Genomic DNA, 20,525 nt, shown 5'->3' with positions numbered 1-20,525 from the left:
CCTATAGCTGCCCCGTTACACAATAACTTCATGATAAAGATTTTTTTTTTTTAGGAATTAGAACGATATCGTCGACTATGTGAGAGGAAGGCTAGAGAAACCCAGAGGTCATATGCTAAAGCTTATGCTTAATTAGGTGAGTAACAATGCCCCTAGTTTTGTACTGCCATTACTTCAATGACCTTAGCTCTTAGTTAATGAAATGTAAGTTTTCTTAAACAGGAAAAATATAATAAATATTGGAGTAATTTAGGTTTTTCACTTTAGTATGTCGGCTGAGATAACCCCTGTGCACCCCTCCCACTCATAAAACTCCAATATGATTTTCATGTACCCCAATACCTCCCATTAACAAATGAATTTGTTCCAAGAAAAGAAATTGAAGCATTTCTGAATTTTGGCCATTATTCATACCTATATGATGGTCAAATATTTTTTTTACAGCCCCTGCATTGTTTGGGAATATATAGGAATTACCTGCCTGTCTGTCTGTCCACATTTCTTTTAAGTGCAACTCCTCCTTAAACCCTCTAGGGATTTTGATGAAATATGATAGGTAGGTTGGGCATCATATGTAGATGTGCATAAAGGAATAAAGTTACTATTGGAGGTCTCCGAAGGGAGATAATCCAACTTCAGGTTTTTACATGTTAAATCCTTGTAAGTGCAAGTTCTAAACCACTCAATGAATTTTGATGAACTATTATAGGAAGGTTTGGAATCGTATGTAGGTGTGCGTGACTAATTTCTGTCCAAGATCTTTCAACTTAATGTTTTTACATGTTAAAACTTCTTAAGCACAACTCCTGCTAAATCGCTCAAGGTAATTTAATGAAATTTTATAGGAAGGATGGGCATCATATGTAAATGTGCATGAAGGAAAATAGTTGTTGTAGGGGGACTCCAAATGAAGATAATCTAACTTTAGAGTTTAATATTCAACTTTTTTTTAAGTGGGGTATTCTTTTTGTGAGGTTACTTACAGTATTTCTAGTTTGATTCTTCAAAATTTTAAAGGTCAGTCAGCATATATAGTGTGTTAAGGGGTCATTATAAAGTCAGTCAGCATATATAGGGCCTTAAGGGGTCATTATAAAGTCAGTCAGCATATATAGGGCTTTAAGGGGTCATTCTAAAGTAAGTTACATATATAGGGCCTTAAGGGGTCATTATAAAGCCCATTGACTCAAACTTTTAATGGTATCAAGAAAGTTGTAGTTTTACTTACATTTTATCTTAGTTAAATGCAAAATATGTACCCCTACCCCAATGATAAATAACATATATTTAGATATTTTAATGCCAAAACATCTACATCATTTATGCTTCAGTAAAAAATGGCTTATTTGGTATTTTCTGTTGAGTAGTATCACAATTGGTACTTTTTTGTCCTTTACACGGCTTTTGATGGTTTTCATAGTCAGAATTTATCAAAAATTGCAAATAAAATGGGATTTTCAAATTTTACATTTTCCAAGTTTTTGCACCACGAAAACGTCTCACATTTTGGTATTAATTGGTAGATATTTTAATTTTCTTCATTATTAAACCAAGAAAAACTGATTTTGAACTAAATGTTTTCCACAAAAAAATTATGTTACCTTTCCCTATAATATAGGTCTCAGTAAGAAGCAAAATGCTCATTTACAGTGAAACAACGCTGTAGAACTCACATTAAGATATCAATACATCCAACATATACTCTATTTAGACACCTAGTTTTATACGATTACAATTTTTTTTTTCGGTTCCTTGGGACATGGTGGAGGGCTCTATAGTTTTTGGAGGTTTTTGCCCCACCCCTTTTGGAAATAAGGGACTAAAAGAGGGAAAATATGTGTGATCATTACAACTGATAGAAAAAGCTTATTGTTGATTCAATTTTAATGATTCTACAGATGTCGATCTGTTCCTTTTGAAATTGTGTCATGAAAATTTTTACAGTGTAGGTTTATCTTTAACTATTTGAGAGTTAAAGGGGTATAAAATTGGGCCATGCCCAAAAAAATCAACTTTTTTTTCATTTTTGGTCGGATTTTGAAAATTTTTTTATTGGATTCCTTATAAAAATCCCTGCCCACTTTTGTCAATCAGATTTCAGATATCTCTTTCTGTTTTCAAGTCATAAGGGGTCAAAGAGGCCACACTCCAAAAAATCAATTTTTTTTATTTTTGATGCGATTTTGAAAATTTGTAATTAATTTTCAGATTTTGTGTCCAAACCAATTGTGCCTATAACGACCTACAGGTCCCTTAAGTGTGTCAAAAACAAATATTGTGTCCACACTTGCCCCAACTGTTCAGGGTTCGACCACTGTGATCTTATCATGCTGTGCTCCACTAAGCTCTTTATTTTTTGGGGGTATCCATTGATATATAATCATAAAAAGAGGGATTACTTTCATACATTTCACCCATTATTATCAATTTTTTTAAAGACTATAATTTAAATATGCTTTTGTATGATAGCTCATTTATATACTATCTTAGCTTTTCTATTAGTCCAATTATTTGATAATTGAATTATTTATGCCCATTTAAGTAAAAATTGTCACCTCTACCCTCAATATGAAGGAAAATGATATTTTTTGTCAACCTAACACTGTTAAAGACATTTTGGGCATTATGATTTTAGAAATTGATATGTCAAACATATCTGCTGATTTCAAGTGTCTAATTCTCGGTTTTAAGGTGACAATAATGGTCTTATCATAACAAGAGACTCCCAGGAGCTTGAATCGCTCACCTGGTTAAAGTTTGTCTTTCAAAGGATATAAATTTAACAAGGAGTTGTCCAACAATTTTGACTCAAGAAGACTTTGGTAGGATCATTTCAGCGATAGAAAGTTTTTTTCTATCTATTATAGTTTTAAGATATTGGCTGAAAACATCTGTCAAAAGCAATAACTCTTACAAGGAGTTGCCTGAAAACTTTGATCTCTGAAGACTTTTGAAGGCCTTATAATAAGGGTCATTTCAGCTATAGAAATAATTTGGCTAAACCTAACAGTTTTGGAGATATATGCGAAAAAGTACTGTCTGACCCCTATGGTCTATTTTTAGTAACGACGGCCATGGTTTTCAATGGATCAAAAATCCCCACATCTGTTCTATGCACAATACCCAAAGGAACATTCATACCAAGTTTGCTTTCAATTGGTTGAGTAATGTCAGAGGAGAAGATTTTTGAAAGAAATAACTTTAAAAACAGCAAAAAAACGTCAAAAAAGGGCAATAACTCCAACACGGCTTCTCAAATTTACACGAAAATCTATATCTGATAAATCTCATCATGCTGAACACTTTACCCCATGTCAGAATTTGGCTAAACCTAACAGCTTTCAAGATATATGGGAAAAACTACTCTCTGACCCCTATGTGCTATTTTTAGTAATGGTTGCCATATTTTTTTGACAGATCAAAAATCCCCACATCAGTTATGCATGATACCCCATGGAACATACCAAGTTTTGTTCTGATTGGTCCAGTAGTTTCACAGGAGAAGTGTTTTGAAAAATTGTTAAGGACAACAGATGCCAAGTGATGGCAGTGGCTCATCTGGGCTATGGTTTAATCATTTGTTGTGCAATGTTAGTTGTAATAATAAGGAAGCTCTTTTTCGTTTTTCATTGTTTTCTATTTTTTATTGGAGGGTTATTGGACTTGAAACACCAAAAAAAAAAAGGGCAGCTGTTAATTACTTGCTTTCCCTAAATTGTGTAATACCATTATATAAGTACTTGCAGATGAAATATGCCAGGAATACTCACTCTTAAGGGTGAGAGAGTGGCATATAATGATGCATTTGCTGTGGTAATAAAAATATCAACATCTTAACATACATTTTTTCCATATTTCATGGTTATACTGGTATATCATATATATTTTTAGGAAGAAGACCTAAGGTACAGATATCTGTGAGACGACTTTGTAACATTCCGTCCAATATTTATTTTACAGTATCATCTCTAATTGATACTTATAATTTGACTGCACCACAAAGTTCAGGAAGCAAGTAATGGAAGACATTATATTTCTATAGTACAGTATAACAGTAATTCTGTTTATACAGCCTTCTTATATTGACATCTAATTTGTGGGGTTTTGCAAAATTTCATTTGTTTTTAGAATTTCTGTTTCATGAATTTAACATTAATATATGTACCAGTAATGCTATTTTTCAATTGTTAATGAAAATTGTGTTTAAAATTTTGTGGTTACACTCACTTCTTGATCATGTGAAGAAATTTTTTGGGTACCCCCTTACCTAAAACTCTGTATCTGCCATTGTAAACTTCAAACTTACACAGTTGTTTGCTTTTATGGTCTTAAAGACTGTACACTTTTTTGAGAATTTTGATTTTTAGTTTCAGAGTTCTGGGACACATACTATGTACATGTATTTTTTGTGGATTTTTTTCACATTGCACTGTAACTTGAGAACCTACATGTTAACCCATCATTCAATAGCCTTCAAACTTTGCAAAATTATATGGCATAATGTTCCAAAGGTCTGTATCTGTGAGAATTGTTACATTGAACTCTTGTTCAAACATCTCATGTATAAGATGGTACAACGGTTATTCCGTACATGTAACTGGACAAAACAAAGATCAACACAAAAACATGTACCACAATTTATTTTAACTAAAATCAAATGTTTAAATGCTATCTTTCAAATAAGACAAGAAGTTCGCAGTGTAATGTTTGAGGGAACATATCAACTGGAACAGCAACAATGGGCACAAACTGCTTTCCGTATAAATCATCACTTACTGGCAGGATCAGATGGCTAAAATTTTTAAGAACATTTCCTACAGGTTTACATGATATATATATAACTTTTTTTATCTTTTCACAGTTGCGAATAGATTTAATTAGCTCTTTATTAACTCCAGAACTTCCTGGATTTAAAATAGCAACAACATTATTGTCTAGATGATCATTTTTTACAATCTCCTTAAGTGCACGGTGGGCTTTATTACACACGAAATTTGCATTTAAAATACTGTTTCTTTTGGCATTGAGATTGGCGTCATCTATTGCTTGAGGTGTTATATCTACACCAATCACATGTTTTGCTTTTCGGGCTGCTATTAATCCAATAGTTCCTGTACCACAGCATACATCCAGAACAGTTGTTTTACTGTCAACTTTACCTAATTCTAATGCTTTTGAGTAAAGTATTTCTGCACACTGAGTATTACCTTGGAAAAAAGAAGTAGGCGATATCTGGAATTGAAGATCAAGTAGTGTTTCTGTGATCACAGGAATCCCATGTAACAATTCATATGGTGCATCTTCATGAGATGCCACTTTCTTCCAATGAGATTGAAAATAAATGGAATCAATTCTAAGATGTTTTCCTGGTCCATGCACATAAAACTGGATAATCTCCTCCTTCGCTCCATTAACAAATTCATGACAATTATTTTGAGGATGAAAATGAAATATAAGCATCATTTCTCCAGTGGTTGTTGATCTGGTTACCACTGACTTCCAGTTACCCTCTCTTTCCATTTGAAATTTTGTCTCATAAGATGAGTTATTAACAAATTCTTGGGTTAATTTGGAAAGTTCTTTGTGATGTTCTTTTAAAATGTTCAAGAAAAAAGGTTGGATACAGATGAGACTTTTATTATAAGCTCTACCAATATACAGTCCAAGAGTTCTCTTGTTTCCACGGATATCAGGGCCAAAATTGACAGTGTCCTTGTTTCTATAACCTCTCACTAATGGTGAAGGTATTGTGTCTTCAAGATGACAGATCTTTTTATCAAAATCCGTTTCCATTCTCTGAAGGAATACATGATCAGCTACTTTCAAGTTCTTTTCATGGGTCAGTATATTAAATACTCTCCTTAAGCATTTTCCAACGAGATACTGTTTCAACTGTAACTGGCTCTCATATGGTCTCCTCCAAAGAGGTTCTGTTGCATCTGCTAATTTAATGTACTGATTCTCATAAGTAACTGAATCGATTAAACTTGGTCGAGTATTCTTCTTGAAGTCAAATATTTTATTTCTGGTGCCTCTAATAAATAATTTGAACCTGGCAGAGGCCTTATTTCGAAAGAACACTCTTTCGGTATTGTGAAGCTTCATAGGCGCAGACATCTTTGCAGGGGACGTTACTCTGGTTTGGATTTCCAGGGTCACCCTAGTTTGCGACAAATGTCGTCAAGAGGCGACATGAAGAATTGTCGATAAGAAGACAAGAAATATCTCAAAGAAGATACAGTTTATGGTATAGTTTAAACAGTGAGTTTAAATATATTTTAATGTGCACTTGTAAGTGAAAAGAATACTTGGTCGTAACAAGGATTTTTAGAGCACAACGACTGGTCGTAACTGGAGGAATCTTGCGTTGTAAATATCAAAGAAAACCATGGATGCCAACAATGCTGAAATAATCACGAAAATATAGACCGACGTGGCATGTAATACACTCCGGTAAACCCGTTCTTTCCAAGGCGGTGCTTATCGCAAATGCGGTTAATAAACAAGTTCACGAAAATTGACACTTGGTGCCATAAAAAATAAATCCTAAGGGAAAGTGGTGACTGTTTTTCAAACAAGTCTTACGTACACTATTCCCTTGTTTCAAAGTTTTCTCATTCATTCATGTCTATATTTCCTCTAATAGACATTACAACATGCGTAAATATATACAAGAATATAGAGCAATATGTATATGAACACAAAAGATAAACAATTATAATATATACTATATCAAAATATAAAAATTAGAAAAATAAGTGTAAAAAACAAAATATACAATATTAACAGTAATATTACGCATCAGATACATTTTAACACCATATGTTGCTGACAATTACGCTTGTAGCAGTCGAGTTTAGCATACGGTTATAGTCTGCAGCAGATCGAACCACATGCGTGAAACACAATGTGCGAAAATTGTTCAGATTTAACAAGTTCAGTAGACGGTTGTTTCCCAAGCACAACTATTATAAGACACCTGGTTCATAACAACTCAACGTATAAATCTAGGGGAAAGTTTTCGATTATCAGATCAAATAAAATATTACGTTGATTTGTAGCATGACTACACTCGCAGGATGAATGCATCATTATGTCCGAAAATGAATGATGCCATAGGTTACCGTCTTTAACTTCAGTATCAGGTACTGTGACGATTAATTCTGCAATCAAATATGCCGTCCATAGATCAAAGGAAGACGACGGCCAACACCACATGTCAGCAACAGATATGTTCGTATGCACTTGATGGAACCACGCGGTCACGCCACAGATTATATTGGATAGAGTTAATAGCGGCAGTCACTATGTTTCTCCATTGAGATTTACATGGAAAATTACCAAAGTTCAGATATATATCTAGGAATTCACAGAGATTGTATTTTTGTACAATCTGTAAAGCGTCCGGAACGAAACCATTTCGGGAGTTGATATTTGGTAAACAGATAAAAAGTCTAATTCGAAAAAAATGTTTCGGTATGCTTTTTGGTTCCATTCTTAGACTACTAAGTTTTCCAAAAAAGTACAGTTTTCGTTTTTTCACTTCCCATATTAGTGGGTTAAGTCCTAACATACTTTCACACATATCCGTCCTTGTTCTGGGCTTGAACCTCTGAATGTCCTTTACAAAGAAGTGTTTGAGACGATTAAGCAGAATAATGTCTTGATTTCTCACACCAGACTAAAATTCATAGCCAGGTTTATAAATTTAAGTATTGCTATTGGGTTGATGTTTTCTGTGCGAATGTTTGTAATTGCAAAGTAGGAATTGCGACCTTTCCTGCAGGAGGAATTAATTCTAGCTGTAGATTATAAGTTATCACACACCTCAATGCCCAGCTAAGTATATTTATCCGTTATAGGAATACATTGTTAAGTGACCATTGAAAGTTCGAACTAAATCTATTTTTGCTGAAACACATAATGCATGATTTTGTGGCGCTAAACTGGAATCTCCACTTATTAGCATAATTAGAACATATATCAAGCATCTGTTGGAGCTTAACCGGCGAATTTGCTAAGCATACGATATCGTCAGCGAGACATGGTGCACAAGAAGTTATATAGTCAACACCCATTTTTGGATTTCATGTTTCAAGTTCGTTTAATAAATCATCAATGAAGACTACATATAACATACCAGATAATACACCCCCTTGACGCACCCCTTCACCAACAGTAAAATATCTAGATTTGCATTGAGTCATTACAACTGCATTTTCAGTTGTTGAGTACGAATCATCAATGATACGCCAAGCTTTGCCCCGTACTGTCATATTATATAATTTATACATTAGGGCTTTACGGCTATCAAGGAAGGCAGAATAAACATTACTGTGTAATTCCATATTGTGGAAACACTTTCAGTATACAGGAAAGAAGACATACTGGTCTATAACTGTCAGTAGAAGATTTATTCTATATTCCCTCCGTTGTAGAACTGTACAATGAAACCATTTTTCCACTGCGTTGGAACGTGTGTTTGAATCACTATATTATTAAACAGCAAAGTAATTGACTATACAACAATTTGTCCACCATATAACAAATGTTCACTTAATATCATATCGGGACCACACAACTTTTTTTTACCGTTTTGAGAAAGATGCCACGTTCCTCGCACGTTAAAGAACCCTGCTGTGGTATTCGATAAGAGTAGGAACCTTTGCGCTCCGCCACAGGAGGCTAAATTGCCCGACTTTACCCATCCCTCCCTTTTTCTATTGGCAATCAAAATTTGTCGACCCTAGTGTCCTTGTGTCCCATCCCTTTTTCATTTCATCATCATTTCATGTTCATTTTATCATCCGTTTCGTGTTCATCGTCTGAATATAGCTGAAATATTGCTGCTCGGACGTTAAACCCCAACAATCAATCAATCAATCAATCTTTTTTAGTTCATTGATAATCAAGGCTATTTCATCTTCAGTTATAATGCCTCCCGGAAGTAAGTTTTGACCATTACTACAGATATTGTGCAGATTGTTGTACTTGTTCAAAATGTCTTCGAATGTTTCACGGTTAATAAACAAGTTCACGAAAATTGACACTTGGAGCCATAAAAAATGAATCCTAAGGGAAAGTGGTGACTTTTTTTCGTAAGTAAGTCTTACGTACACTGTTCCCTTGTTTCAAGGTTTTCTCAAATGATTCGAATATTGAAATAATTCTTGTAGATTGAGATAATTTCTACTTCAAAGTAACAAAAGCCTTTTTTTTCATCTGAACTTATAGCGGTAATCAAAAGAATGTAATCCAAGGACAAAGACCAGACATGGAAAACAGACATACACAACAAAGAACATAAAGTAACTAAAATCATACATACAAAGTAACAAAAGTAAATGAGCAACTCGGACTCCACTAAAAACTGGGAGCATGGACCAGGTGCACCGGTAGGGTAAGCGTCGTATGCTTTTCTAGAAACACCCGCCGAGTTCCAAGTTTGAAATAATTTAGAGATAAACAATATTTTATCAAAGCACCTAAGCCGAGAATGTGTGGCTTTTAAAACGGTTGATGTAATAGTCTAAAGCGGTTGAGAGCACAAAAATGTTGTCGCAGATGAGGTTAATTTTTATCATTTTACGACACGAATAACAATAAAAAATTATGGCTATGCTTAAAAACTAGCAAGACACATGGACCTAACTCTAACAGGTGCATATTATTGTTTTTTGTTGTTTTCCTGAGTCGTTTTGAATAATTTATATTTCGTTATGAACACAAACCGCTTATTTTTTTACCAGTGTTGCCTTCTAAACTCGACCTGTCAAAAACGTTTAAAAGTCTGTAATTCAGTTGAGTAAAAATGTTGGTTTTTTTTTTTTTTTTTTTGTGAGAAGATCTATCATTGAACAAATGACCATGTATAGCCTAGCTGGCCGAGTGGTCTAGGGCGCTGGACTTTGTGCAGGCGATGTTGCCATAGATGTCACAGCGGTACGAGTTCAAGTCCTGCGGAGGGAACGACTAAAAATTTGCCTCGCAAATTTGACAGTTCTAACATCGTTGGGAATTTTTTAGACCTTTCTACACGTTTACATATCTTCCCTGTATCAATTTGATCCGATGGAGCAGTGTAGCGAATAGAGTGGAAAAAATTAGCAAAAGATAGCCTTAAAGCACTCATTTAGAAATTTCCAAATTTGACCCATATCTTTTTATATATAAAATCTGGACCCGCCATTGTCGTACATTTTATTCATAATGTGAAAATCTACTATTTAATGGTATGTATCCTCCCGATAATGAATAGGTCACTTAAATATGTTAAGTAAAACTTGAGCACAGCATGCAGTTGCCCGAAAGGTCTTAGTTATAAAAGCATATTTGATAGAAATTTCCGCGTGCTTTGAAATAGACAATGCAAAAAAATCATTTTAATTTTGGATAATATATATGTTTCGTTAAATGGTATGGACTAAAATAAGTTTATCAGATTATTAAAGTTTTCCCATATTTTTTATATTCACGGAAACATCAACCGTGTTATATGTACGGGGCGCCGAATGTGACTTGACCTTTTTGTAATTAAAATCAATTTTGTGAGACAACAGTTTATTTGATTCGGTGAAATTTCAACTGTGCGCCCCCCCCCCTAATCTAAAATCCTGGATCCGCCCCTGAATTCTGTGTCACAAAATTCAATTTTGTCTCATAAAATTGAATTTTGTGACACAGAATTGAATTTGTGACACATAATTGACTTTTGTGACACAGAATTAAATTTTGTTACACAAAATTGAATTTTATCTCACAAAATTGAATTATGTGTTTGAAATGAACTTTGTCATTACAAAATTGTAGTGATCATAAGACAAGTCTGTGTAACATAGTTTGATACGACAAAAATGATTTTGTTGTGAGAAATTCAATTTTGTGTACACAAAATTGATTTTGATTACAAAAAGATCAAGTCCCATTCGGCGCCCCGTAGTACGAGCTCACAATTTGTAATTCAACCGCCGTAAAATCAACACCACTTCATCGAAAAAAGCATAATTTCCCCTTAAACATATTTTTTTCATAAATAAATGTGTCGAATAACATACTAAGTATATTAATCCCCTGAATAGCGTTAGAATACGTTTATCTCCAATGAAATTTGATTATAGTCTAAAATGATCAAGATTAGTATAATGTCCGGACAAAAATTAATTACATCCGCGTCTTATCAACTTACAGCATATATCAAACTATTAGAAGTTTGACACTTGCCTTTTAACTGAGAGATGATGCAGCCCAATAATTCATACTTTTCTTATATAATCGAATATAAAAATATTGTTAACTCACCTCAGATCTATTTTAACTTGCTTTTTTTCAACCGTATTTGCGAAAAGCACCGCTTTGGAAGGAACGGGTTTACCCGGATGATAATATAGGCCAATTGCATGAATTGCAAAATCTTACGATTCCATGAATGATCTTTATCTCGTTCACAACTCTTTTCAGTTCTTGTACGAAGTGGAAATTTTTATAAATTCCGCCGAACTCAACGTAAGGCAGCAACCCTTTTTTTTGGGGGGGGGGGAGGGGGCTATGAATTTTTTTTCCGAGACAAATATTTTTTTTTACCTTGAGCAAAAATAACATCGTCGTATATTCATGCATCGTGCAAGGAACGGTTTCGTTGCTTTTGCAGAAGACAAGTCACGAGTTATTTGGAATGATCACACGACATCGAAATGAAATTAACGTTATGAAATATCTGGACTGAAACTTGGAGTAACCCATACGATACATGTGTCTTATCTTCAAATGCAAAGTCTCCATAAAAGGCCCAGTGAGGGGAATTTTAATGCATATAAAGCATACATAACACATGACATGAAACATATACATGTACCAGTATTGGGAGGGTGGACCCGGGGGATGGGATAATGGGCACGGGAATCGGTTGTTGAAGGGATGGGGAACGGTGGTGTAAGTGACGGGGAATGTAGGTCATCAGAAGCAACAAAGGGGTGTCAAAATCTGCTACCAGGGAAACATGTATACTAAGCATGCTACCAGAAAGACACTGCAGTGGTGGAAGTGTGTGGTGAGATCCAGCACTGACTGCAAAGGATCCATTAGTACATCATTAGAAAATGACAACCCAACTGTAGGCCAGTCCCAAAACCATGATCCTTTGATACCAGTATACAGTACGCAGAAGCCAGACTGATCATGAAAGAGCAGGCCACTAACATCAGAAACAAGCTAAGCCAGATCTTTGCCCAAGTTGTAGCCAACTGTACAGATGATATCCAAGCCATGCTGCCCAAAGAGAAAAATTGCAAAAGATCCATGAGGCACCAGAGACCAACACCTCCAGTACCACAGTCTTTGCCTGACGTCACACTGACAGAAGAGTTTAAAGAGATATCTCACCACCAGCCATTTCTACTATATGATAATGGCCCACATGCTGCCAATAGAATGATTGTCTCCTGTACTTAAGCCACTTTGCCACGCCTAGCTGATGCCACTAACTTCTACATGGTCGGTATTTTTGCTATTGCACTGCATCCATTCAAGCAGCTCTACATGATCAGAATTCCATTCCGAGACGTTTCCATCACACCAGTCTATGCCTTACTACCAAATAAGAACCACGACACCTACACAGATCTATTCCAGGCTCTTGTTGACCGTTGCCAAGCTAGGCAGTACCAGATGGCAGTACAGACTGTTGTAACTGACTTTGAAGACAATGTACTTCGCGCGGTGACAGCAGTGTTTGGCAGACAAACTGACCACCAAGGATGTTTCTACCACTTCACTCCAGCCACTTGGAAGAAGATCCAGCACCTCGTTTTGGTTCCATTGTACCGACAGAATGACAATTTCAAGGGTCACCATTCCTACCACGACACTTGTCACGCCCGTTGTGGTATTGATATAATGTGGATCTTCTGGAAACCCTCAATTCCAGATTATTATCAGAATACAATTACAATTAATACCTATGATTTCTCAACTCCATACCCAGTAAAAAACCCTACATCGTTGTTACACGGTACACCTAGATTCAAATATGTAGTTCTTGGTAGAGATTCCTCAATTTGTAAAAAAAACAATTCCAAATCATCTTCCAAATATATTGAAGATGGTTTCAAAGTGCTGGAATTTTTTATCGACAGCATATTTATCCAGTGTGGTGGGTGCGTTTTTCAACAAACGGTCGGCATTCCAATGGGAACAAATTATGTCCTCTACTTGCTGACCTTACGAGTTTTTAAATTTACATCCCATAAAATAATATCTTCATTACTAATGTAAAAAAAAAACTAATTAATGTCTAAAAATGTCATGGATAATATGTCACATCGAAAAATATACCGGAAAAGATATTTTCAAAAAGCTGGAATTTATGATCAACAACATATTTGTCCAACGTTGTAAACGCGTTTTTCAACAAACGGTCGGCATTCCAAAAGGAACAAATTGTGCTCCTCTACTTGTTGACCCAATATTCTTTCATTCTTGTGAGGCTGACTTTATAGTTGATCTGATCCAAAATAAAGAACATCGTTTGGCTAGATCTTTTAATCTCAGTTTCCGCTATATAGATGAATTATCGTTAAACAATCCTAGTTTCGGGGATTTTATACATCGCATCTACCTATACAACTAGGCTTATGGAACAGATAATGTTTCTACCAGATTGAAGTCATTGGCATTATATGCACAAGTTTTATGAAGTCACCGTATGGTGTATCCATCTGCACCATGAGAACCGATTTTTTTCAACGTATTATACTTTTCCTTTCCTCTTTCGTCTACCACGGGCGCAACATTTCATAAGAAACTCTGCGGGTGTTTCTAGAAAAGAGAGGGCGCTTACCCTATAGGTGCACTTGGTCCATACTCCCAGCTTTTAATGAAGTCTGGATTGCTCATTTATTTTTCTCTTTGTACATGTTATTTTAGTTATTTCATGTTCTTGTGTGTCTGTTTTCCGTGGCAAGTCTTTATCCTCAGAACTTATCTTTTTTTATTTCTTTTCGAATCTTGCTACACTCTCAGAATTAGTACGTTTTCTTTGGCATTTTAACACATTGAAATCGAGGTTAAAATACTGGCATAGACTCGAAAATTTAAATACATCATTTACACTCTTGAAAGATGCATACATAAAATGAAATCATTATATGAATCAAAATCTCCATCTCATTTACTCTATAAAATATATAAAGGACTTGAAAGAGTAATCAAAGGAACCAAGGTCATAGCGGTAACCAAAAGAACGTAATCCAGGGACAAAGACCAGACATGTATAACAGACATACACAACAAAGAACATAAAGTAACTAAAATTATACATACAAAGTAACAAAAATAAATGAGAAACTCGGACTCCACTAAAACTGGGACCATGGACCGCCGAGTTGCTCATAAAAAGTCATAAAAGATACAAATTCTTACAGATTTTCTCTTGTGTTTAAACAATATTTTCTGATGGAAAACTATGCACCCATGTAACCTTCAAAAGAAATTTCGGGGTTAAAAAATATTTAATGCTTTTACAGTGCTGAGCACAGGAACAATTTTAAAAGATTCCGTAAATTTTGCACATCAACTTCGAATTGAACAAAGTCGTTATCCTCGATCGCCACTGCAGAACAAGGAATACAAAGAATACAGTGACCAATTAATGGAGGGGCAAGTACAGCACAGCAGTGATTGAAGACATACATTTAACAAAATGGTAACAATATTATACCAAAACCTAGCTATTAAATATGATTCTAAGTAATAAAGTTATATGACATAAATAATTAAGTGATGTTACTTTTAGATAGTTTCTGACTTCAGGAGGAACATGCATAAGTGATTAAGTATATCCCAGTTAGCCCGAATAAGTGATTAAGTATATTCCTGTTGGTCAGAATAAGTAATTAAGTATATCCCTGTTGGTCCGAATAAGTGATTAAGTATATTCCTGTAGCTCCGAATAAGTGATTAAGTATATTCCTGTAGGTCCGAATAAGTGATTAAGTATATCCCAGTTAGTCCGAATAAGTGATTAAGTATATTCCTGTTGGTCAGAATAAGTAATTAAGTATATCCCTGTTGGTCCGAATAAGTGATTCAGTATATCCCCGTTGGTCCGAATAAGTGATTAAGTATATTCCTGTAGGTCCGAATAAGTGATTAAATATATCCCCGTTGGTCCGAATAAGTGATTTAGTATATCCCAGTTAGTCCGAATAAGTGATTAAGTATATTCCTGTTGGTCAGAATAAGTAATTAAGTATATCTCTGTTGGTCCGAATAGGTGATTAAGTATATTCCTGTAGGCCCGAATAAGTGATTAAGTATATCCCTGTTGGTCTGAATAAGTGATGAAGTATATCCCTATTGGTCAGAATAAGTGATTAAGTATATCTCTGTTGGTCCGAATAAGTGATTAAGTATATTCCTGTTAGTCAGAATAAGTAATTAAGTATATTCCTGTAGGTCCGAATAAGTGATTAAGTATATCCCCGTTGGTCCGAATAAGTGATTAAGTATATCCCAGTTAGTCCGAATAAGTGATTAAGTATATTCCTGTTGGTCAGAATAAGTAATTAAGTATATCTCTGTTGGTCCGAATAGGTGATTAAGTATATTCCTGTAGGTCCGAATAAGTGATTAAGTATATCCCTGTTGGTCTGAATAAGTGATGAAGTATATCCCTATTGGTCAGAATAAGTGATTAAGTATATCTCTGTTGGTCCGAATAAGTGATTAAGTATATTCCTGTTAGTCAGAATAAGTAATTAAGTATATCCCTGTTGGTCCGAATAGGTGATTAAGTATATTCCTGTTAGTCAGAATAAGTAATTAAGTATATCCCTGTTGGTCCGAATAGGTGATTAAGTATATTCCTGTAGGTCCGAATAAGTGATTAAGTATATCCCTGTTGGTCCGAATAAGTGATTAAGTATATCCCTATTGGTCAGAATAAGTGATTAAGTATATCTCTGTTGGTCCGAATAAGTGATTAACTATATCCCCCCGCCCCCTGGATCCGCCACTGCTCATAAAACTAAACAAGATATAATCCTGCCTCTTTAATCAAACTATAAGTAGTGTTTTTTTGTGGACAAAGTCCGGGAGTAGCCATAGAGCATCGTCCCTTGATGACATTTGCAGTTTGGTGGCCAATCTGCATAGGACACAATGATGGCATTCCTGGTCTCAAGCCCCTAACTAGAAATTACACAGAGGTGGTCATCCAACGAACTCATAATTTTCATCTTTTTGAATTGGGCAAAGTTCCTATTTGCGTCGTCCTTTAAATGATGTCCAGCCAAAAAGCTGCTTCTGCTCCGGATGACCCTTGCAACGTTCATTTAGGTTTTTTAATAACTGAATATAAGGGACCGGACAATATTTATCACCGGGATGGGACCGGTACAAATGGGCACGGAACAACATTTCTTTTCTTCATGGAAAACTATGGGACAAGTATATATATCTTTTCCAGATGAAATGAGTATATTTATACTTTTTAAAATTGTATTTGTGTATGCTATTTCCTCCGTATGGAGATGTATGAATAAAGAAATAAAGCTTAATTCAAGTTTTTTTTTCCATTACTAGTTACTATCCACTGTTTGAATAGTGAAATGTTAATATTTTGTGTAAAATATTGAAATTAAATGATTGTGTTTGATATATAGTTTAAAAAAAGATATAGATTGACGTACTATGTATTAGTCTTAATGTATTGTAACGGGAGAGCTTAATTTGACTCACAAAATTATACTCCGCCACCGAGGATCGAACCCTAGAACGCTCGGTGACAAGCCAGCGACAAACCGATTCGGCCAGAGAATTAATCGTTTAGCCAAATCAATTAACTGGCTATCTAAATCTCACTACCTAATACAACGCAGGTAGGCCGTCCTGCCACATTTCCCCCACCTTAAGAGTCTTCCTACACGAACGACTCTAACACTAGCTCAATAGCTAACCAAACCCCGTGGGTTTTTTATTTGGGCGCCAAATGTAACGGGTTACATTTAATATTAATATCGCCTTTGAATAAGACATATACTACTAAGTACATGGGATGGGACTTATGTTTTTTTTTAACTTCATGGGTCATGGGACATAAATTTTTTTTTACATTTGGTAATATATTTTGTACGGTCCCACTGCAGTGATTAATATTGCCTGGTCCCTAAGTACATTGTAGCTAGCTGTGGTTGGAACGTTTATTTTTTTCCTGCCCTGATCTCTGTTGTACCATTTCATACATACTATATTGTCCTATGTGGTAAATCTTTGTTTTGTGTTTATAATGTAAGTTCAATGCAATGTGATGTTATAATTTTAATATTTAATAAATGAATAAAAATTGCTAGCTGTGGTTGGAACACATTTTTATGTGGTAAATCAGTCATTATAGTACTTTGTTATGTTTATAATGTCAGTTCAATGTAATGTGATGTTATAATTTCAATATATGTAGTGTATCATGCCCTCACGGGTTCATTCATATGGATGTTAAAAGATTTTCCTCCTCCTCTTCTTCTTCTATAGACCCGGAGAAAAACTTATCCACGCCGTCTTTCATTCAAAATTTACACGCGCAAAAAGCGGGAGATTTTGTATAAAAAATGTCAACATTGAAACAACATATAACAAATGCATTTAAAATGCACGGGCTTACCCTTAGAAGGTAGTAATGCACATTTATTTAGGTCTCACCACTTAAAATAAGACTCTTATTATGAAATCTATAAACTCCCCCTTCTCTGTACTCGTTCGTGTTGGACTTAAATCGATACGGTACAATTGCCCGTATCCGTACCCGTCATGCCAGTTGGTCCTACAAAAAACGCCTGGGAATACGAATTTTGGAAAAAGACGTATTATGTCCTTTCTGGTTTCAATTTAAGAAGGATATATACAGCTACATTGAGGCGTGTAGGCCGACTATTGCGGACTGGCAATAAAACAAAACTAAAAACAACCAGACAGAAAATTAGTATTGTCCATTCATCTGTTCTCGATAGCGATGCGCATAGACAATATGACATAAAAGGTGAAATCACAAGTATTGTCTATTCACCAAGAATTAACCTACTGAACACTTCCTCGCTTCTATCAGGCTTTGATTTTGCAATGTTACATATAAAGTTAAGACACCAATAAGATTTAGTACCTATTTATTTTACCTTTCTCTTAACCCAAAAAAGTTCATATTTTAAGTGCCCACCTCTCCTAACACACATTTTGAATGTAAACAAATTTTATTGAAAGTAGGTCATATATTCAGCGGTCATGCTCAGACGGGATATAGGCATGGCTATGTCAGTAGAAAAATTGTATGGTGCACAGTACTGGTAGTGTTTATTATTTCTTACTATACTCGGCGTCACATAAATAACATACTGTTAAAATTTGAATAAAAATATTTTCTACGACTTTATTGACACCTACCGTCGTTTAAATTGTCTTAAATGACTTGCTCATTCGTTTAGCCATTCAGCTTCTCCCTACACATTGAATCGTTAAATTCCAGTCAAATTTTAATTCTGGGTGCCAATATTTACATTGTAAAAAGTCGGCCATGTTTACAGTGATCGGGTTGCTAGGAGATGTTGTTTACGTTTAAATGGTTTGTCCAAAAATCGAAGAACCCAGAATGCATTTCGTCGTTATTTCGGATATCTCGGATTTATTTTACGCGAACAATGTACAATACCGAGAAATTGATCAAGCAGACGATTGCCAGCACTCCACAGTATTGTAGAACTGCCTAATTTCGGTCTTGTAATCTGATGCTTTGTAACATTTATCACTTTAAAAAATTGTCAAGCATCTGTAAATCTATATATTTAGAAATAGCCCAAGCCAAGGCCTTCAGGATGCAGTAAAAATTTTCTGGAATAAAATTACCCACAGCATATAGGGTTACCATAGAAACCATGCAAAAGTATGCGAAAATTTGCAAAAAAGTTCATAAAATCAGGTTTAAAAATATCAAATTTCCCGCAAAATATCTGAAATTTTTATTTCAATCCCTGAAACTGTTCAAACTTTTCCCTTCAAAAACCCCTTCCTCATATGGGCATCGCCGGTTAGATTTTGAGCTATTTCACTTTGTAATCCACTTATTAAATTTAGCATGGTAAAAAATTGACTTACTTTCACTTTCACAATGAAGTCAAATTGTCATTGAAAAAAAGCCCCTTCAACATTGAAAATATATAAAACATTGCAAAATACTTTTAAAAGTCCCCTTTTTTCAGAAAATGTTTTATCAACAATAGATTCTTCATTTTTAATCACTAAAGCAACCACCGTTTTCCATTTATGTCATTTTTCATCCCTAGCCAAAAGTGCGAAACTAAACTAAACTGTGGAGTGCTGGCTTAAGCAGAATGCAATATTAAATATTGTAATTTTCTAGTTATTTCTTGAAAGCTTACCTTCTTACGAGTAAAATGATACCAAATTTATCATAATTGGACAATTGATAACAATTTTAGAGGCATTCTCATACTAGGCTATCTCCTCGTCATTAGTGGAGAACTTTCCTTATACCTAAGTGCAGATATGCATTTCACTGTTTTGCTATAATCATCTTTTAAATGAAAATTTCCACTTAAAACATACAAAATCACAACCCATATGTACTTATAAACCCTAAATTTGGGGTTTTGTAAGCTTTTAACACAGGTTTTATGCCAAAATAGTGCATTTGAAGCTCATCACATGAAAAATCACAGAAATCTGAAAGAACTGAAAACCAAATACTAAAAAGTCCACTCCAGGTCTAAGGTTATTAAACCTTTGCTTATTGTGCACTTAAAAGTTGCCCGGTTAACTATTTTACATGTAACCTGCGCAAATATTTAGCTTTTAAAAATATATTTCATTCTTTGTGATGGCAAGAGCCATATTCACACATGAATCAGTTCAATGATTGTTTTGTTAACTTTGCAAAAAATCTGCATACTTGGTTGCTAGGGACTTATTAGCTAACAACAACATAGGTCCATACCATAAGTTACATTTTTTTAACCCTTGTATCAAAGCATAGCATAAAAACACTAGTTTCTAAGATGTAAAGCAATTCTTTAAATGTGTAGGGGTATAGGCAGCTCCCTTTAAGCCAGCACTCCACAGTATTGTAGAACTGCCTAATTTCGGTCTTGTAATCTGATGCTTTGTAACATTTATCACTTTAAAAAATTGTCAAGCATCTGTAAATCTATATATTTAGAAATAGCCCAAGCCAAGGCCTTCAGGATGCAGTAAAAATTTTCTGGAATAAAATTACCCACAGCATATAGGGTTACCATAGAAACCATGCAAAAGTATGCGAAAATTTGCAAAAAAGTTCATAAAATCAGGTTTAAAAATATCAAATTTCCCGCAAAATATCTGAAATTTTTATTTCAATCCCTGAAACTGTTCAAACTTTTCCCTTCAAAAACCCCTTCCTCATATGGGCATCGCCGGTTAGATTTTGAGCTATTTCACTTTGTAATCCACTTATTAAATTTAGCATGGTAAAAAATTGACTTACTTTC

At 34.8% G+C, this 20,525-nt stretch overlaps 3 protein-coding genes across 5 annotated transcripts in view; 2 read left to right on the top strand and 1 right to left on the bottom strand.

Annotated features, from left to right (window-relative positions):
• The window catches only part of LOC148623250 (cytoplasmic dynein 2 light intermediate chain 1-like), a 33,507-nt gene extending 29,202 nt beyond the window's left edge, over positions 1–4,305 (top strand). For all 3 annotated transcript variants that reach the window (XM_088564945.1, XM_088564946.1, XM_088564943.1), the window contains exons 15-16: positions 55–136; positions 3,892–4,305. In XM_088564945.1, the coding sequence (XP_088421071.1) occupies positions 55–132 (78 nt within the window). In that variant the 3' untranslated portion in view covers positions 133–136; positions 3,892–4,305. The remainder of the gene's footprint in view (positions 1–54; positions 137–3,891) is intronic.
• A 319-nt stretch (positions 4,306–4,624) lies between these two features.
• On the bottom strand, positions 4,625–6,134 carry LOC148623249 (tRNA (uracil-5-)-methyltransferase homolog B-like). The gene has a single exon (XM_088564942.1). It carries the CDS (start codon positions 6,115–6,117, stop codon positions 4,669–4,671), a length of 1,449 nt encoding a protein of 482 aa, XP_088421068.1. The 5' UTR covers positions 6,118–6,134; the 3' UTR covers positions 4,625–4,668.
• An 11,427-nt stretch (positions 6,135–17,561) lies between these two features.
• Positions 17,562–20,525, top strand: part of LOC148623248 (DNA polymerase epsilon subunit 2-like) — a 61,989-nt gene continuing 59,025 nt past the window's right edge. Inside the window, exon 1 of the mRNA XM_088564941.1 lies at positions 17,562–17,662. Within this exon, the coding sequence (XP_088421067.1) occupies positions 17,601–17,662 (62 nt within the window). The 5' untranslated portion in view covers positions 17,562–17,600. The remainder of the gene's footprint in view (positions 17,663–20,525) is intronic.

This window comes from Perna viridis, chromosome 2, assembly GCF_037379345.1.
Source record: "Perna viridis isolate PV_CMFRI_1.1 ecotype Kerala chromosome 2, ASM3737934v1, whole genome shotgun sequence".
Classification (NCBI taxonomy): domain Eukaryota; kingdom Metazoa; phylum Mollusca; class Bivalvia; order Mytilida; family Mytilidae; genus Perna; species Perna viridis.
The sequence above is the reverse complement of the archived record's forward strand: the minus strand, read 5'-3'. Positions and strand labels throughout refer to the sequence as shown.

Excerpts from the sequence above, each read along its gene's own strand:
- LOC148623249 (XM_088564942.1), bottom strand. The coding sequence starts at position 6,117 with ATGTCTGCGCCTATGAAGCTTCACAATACCGAAAGAGTGTTCTTTCGA.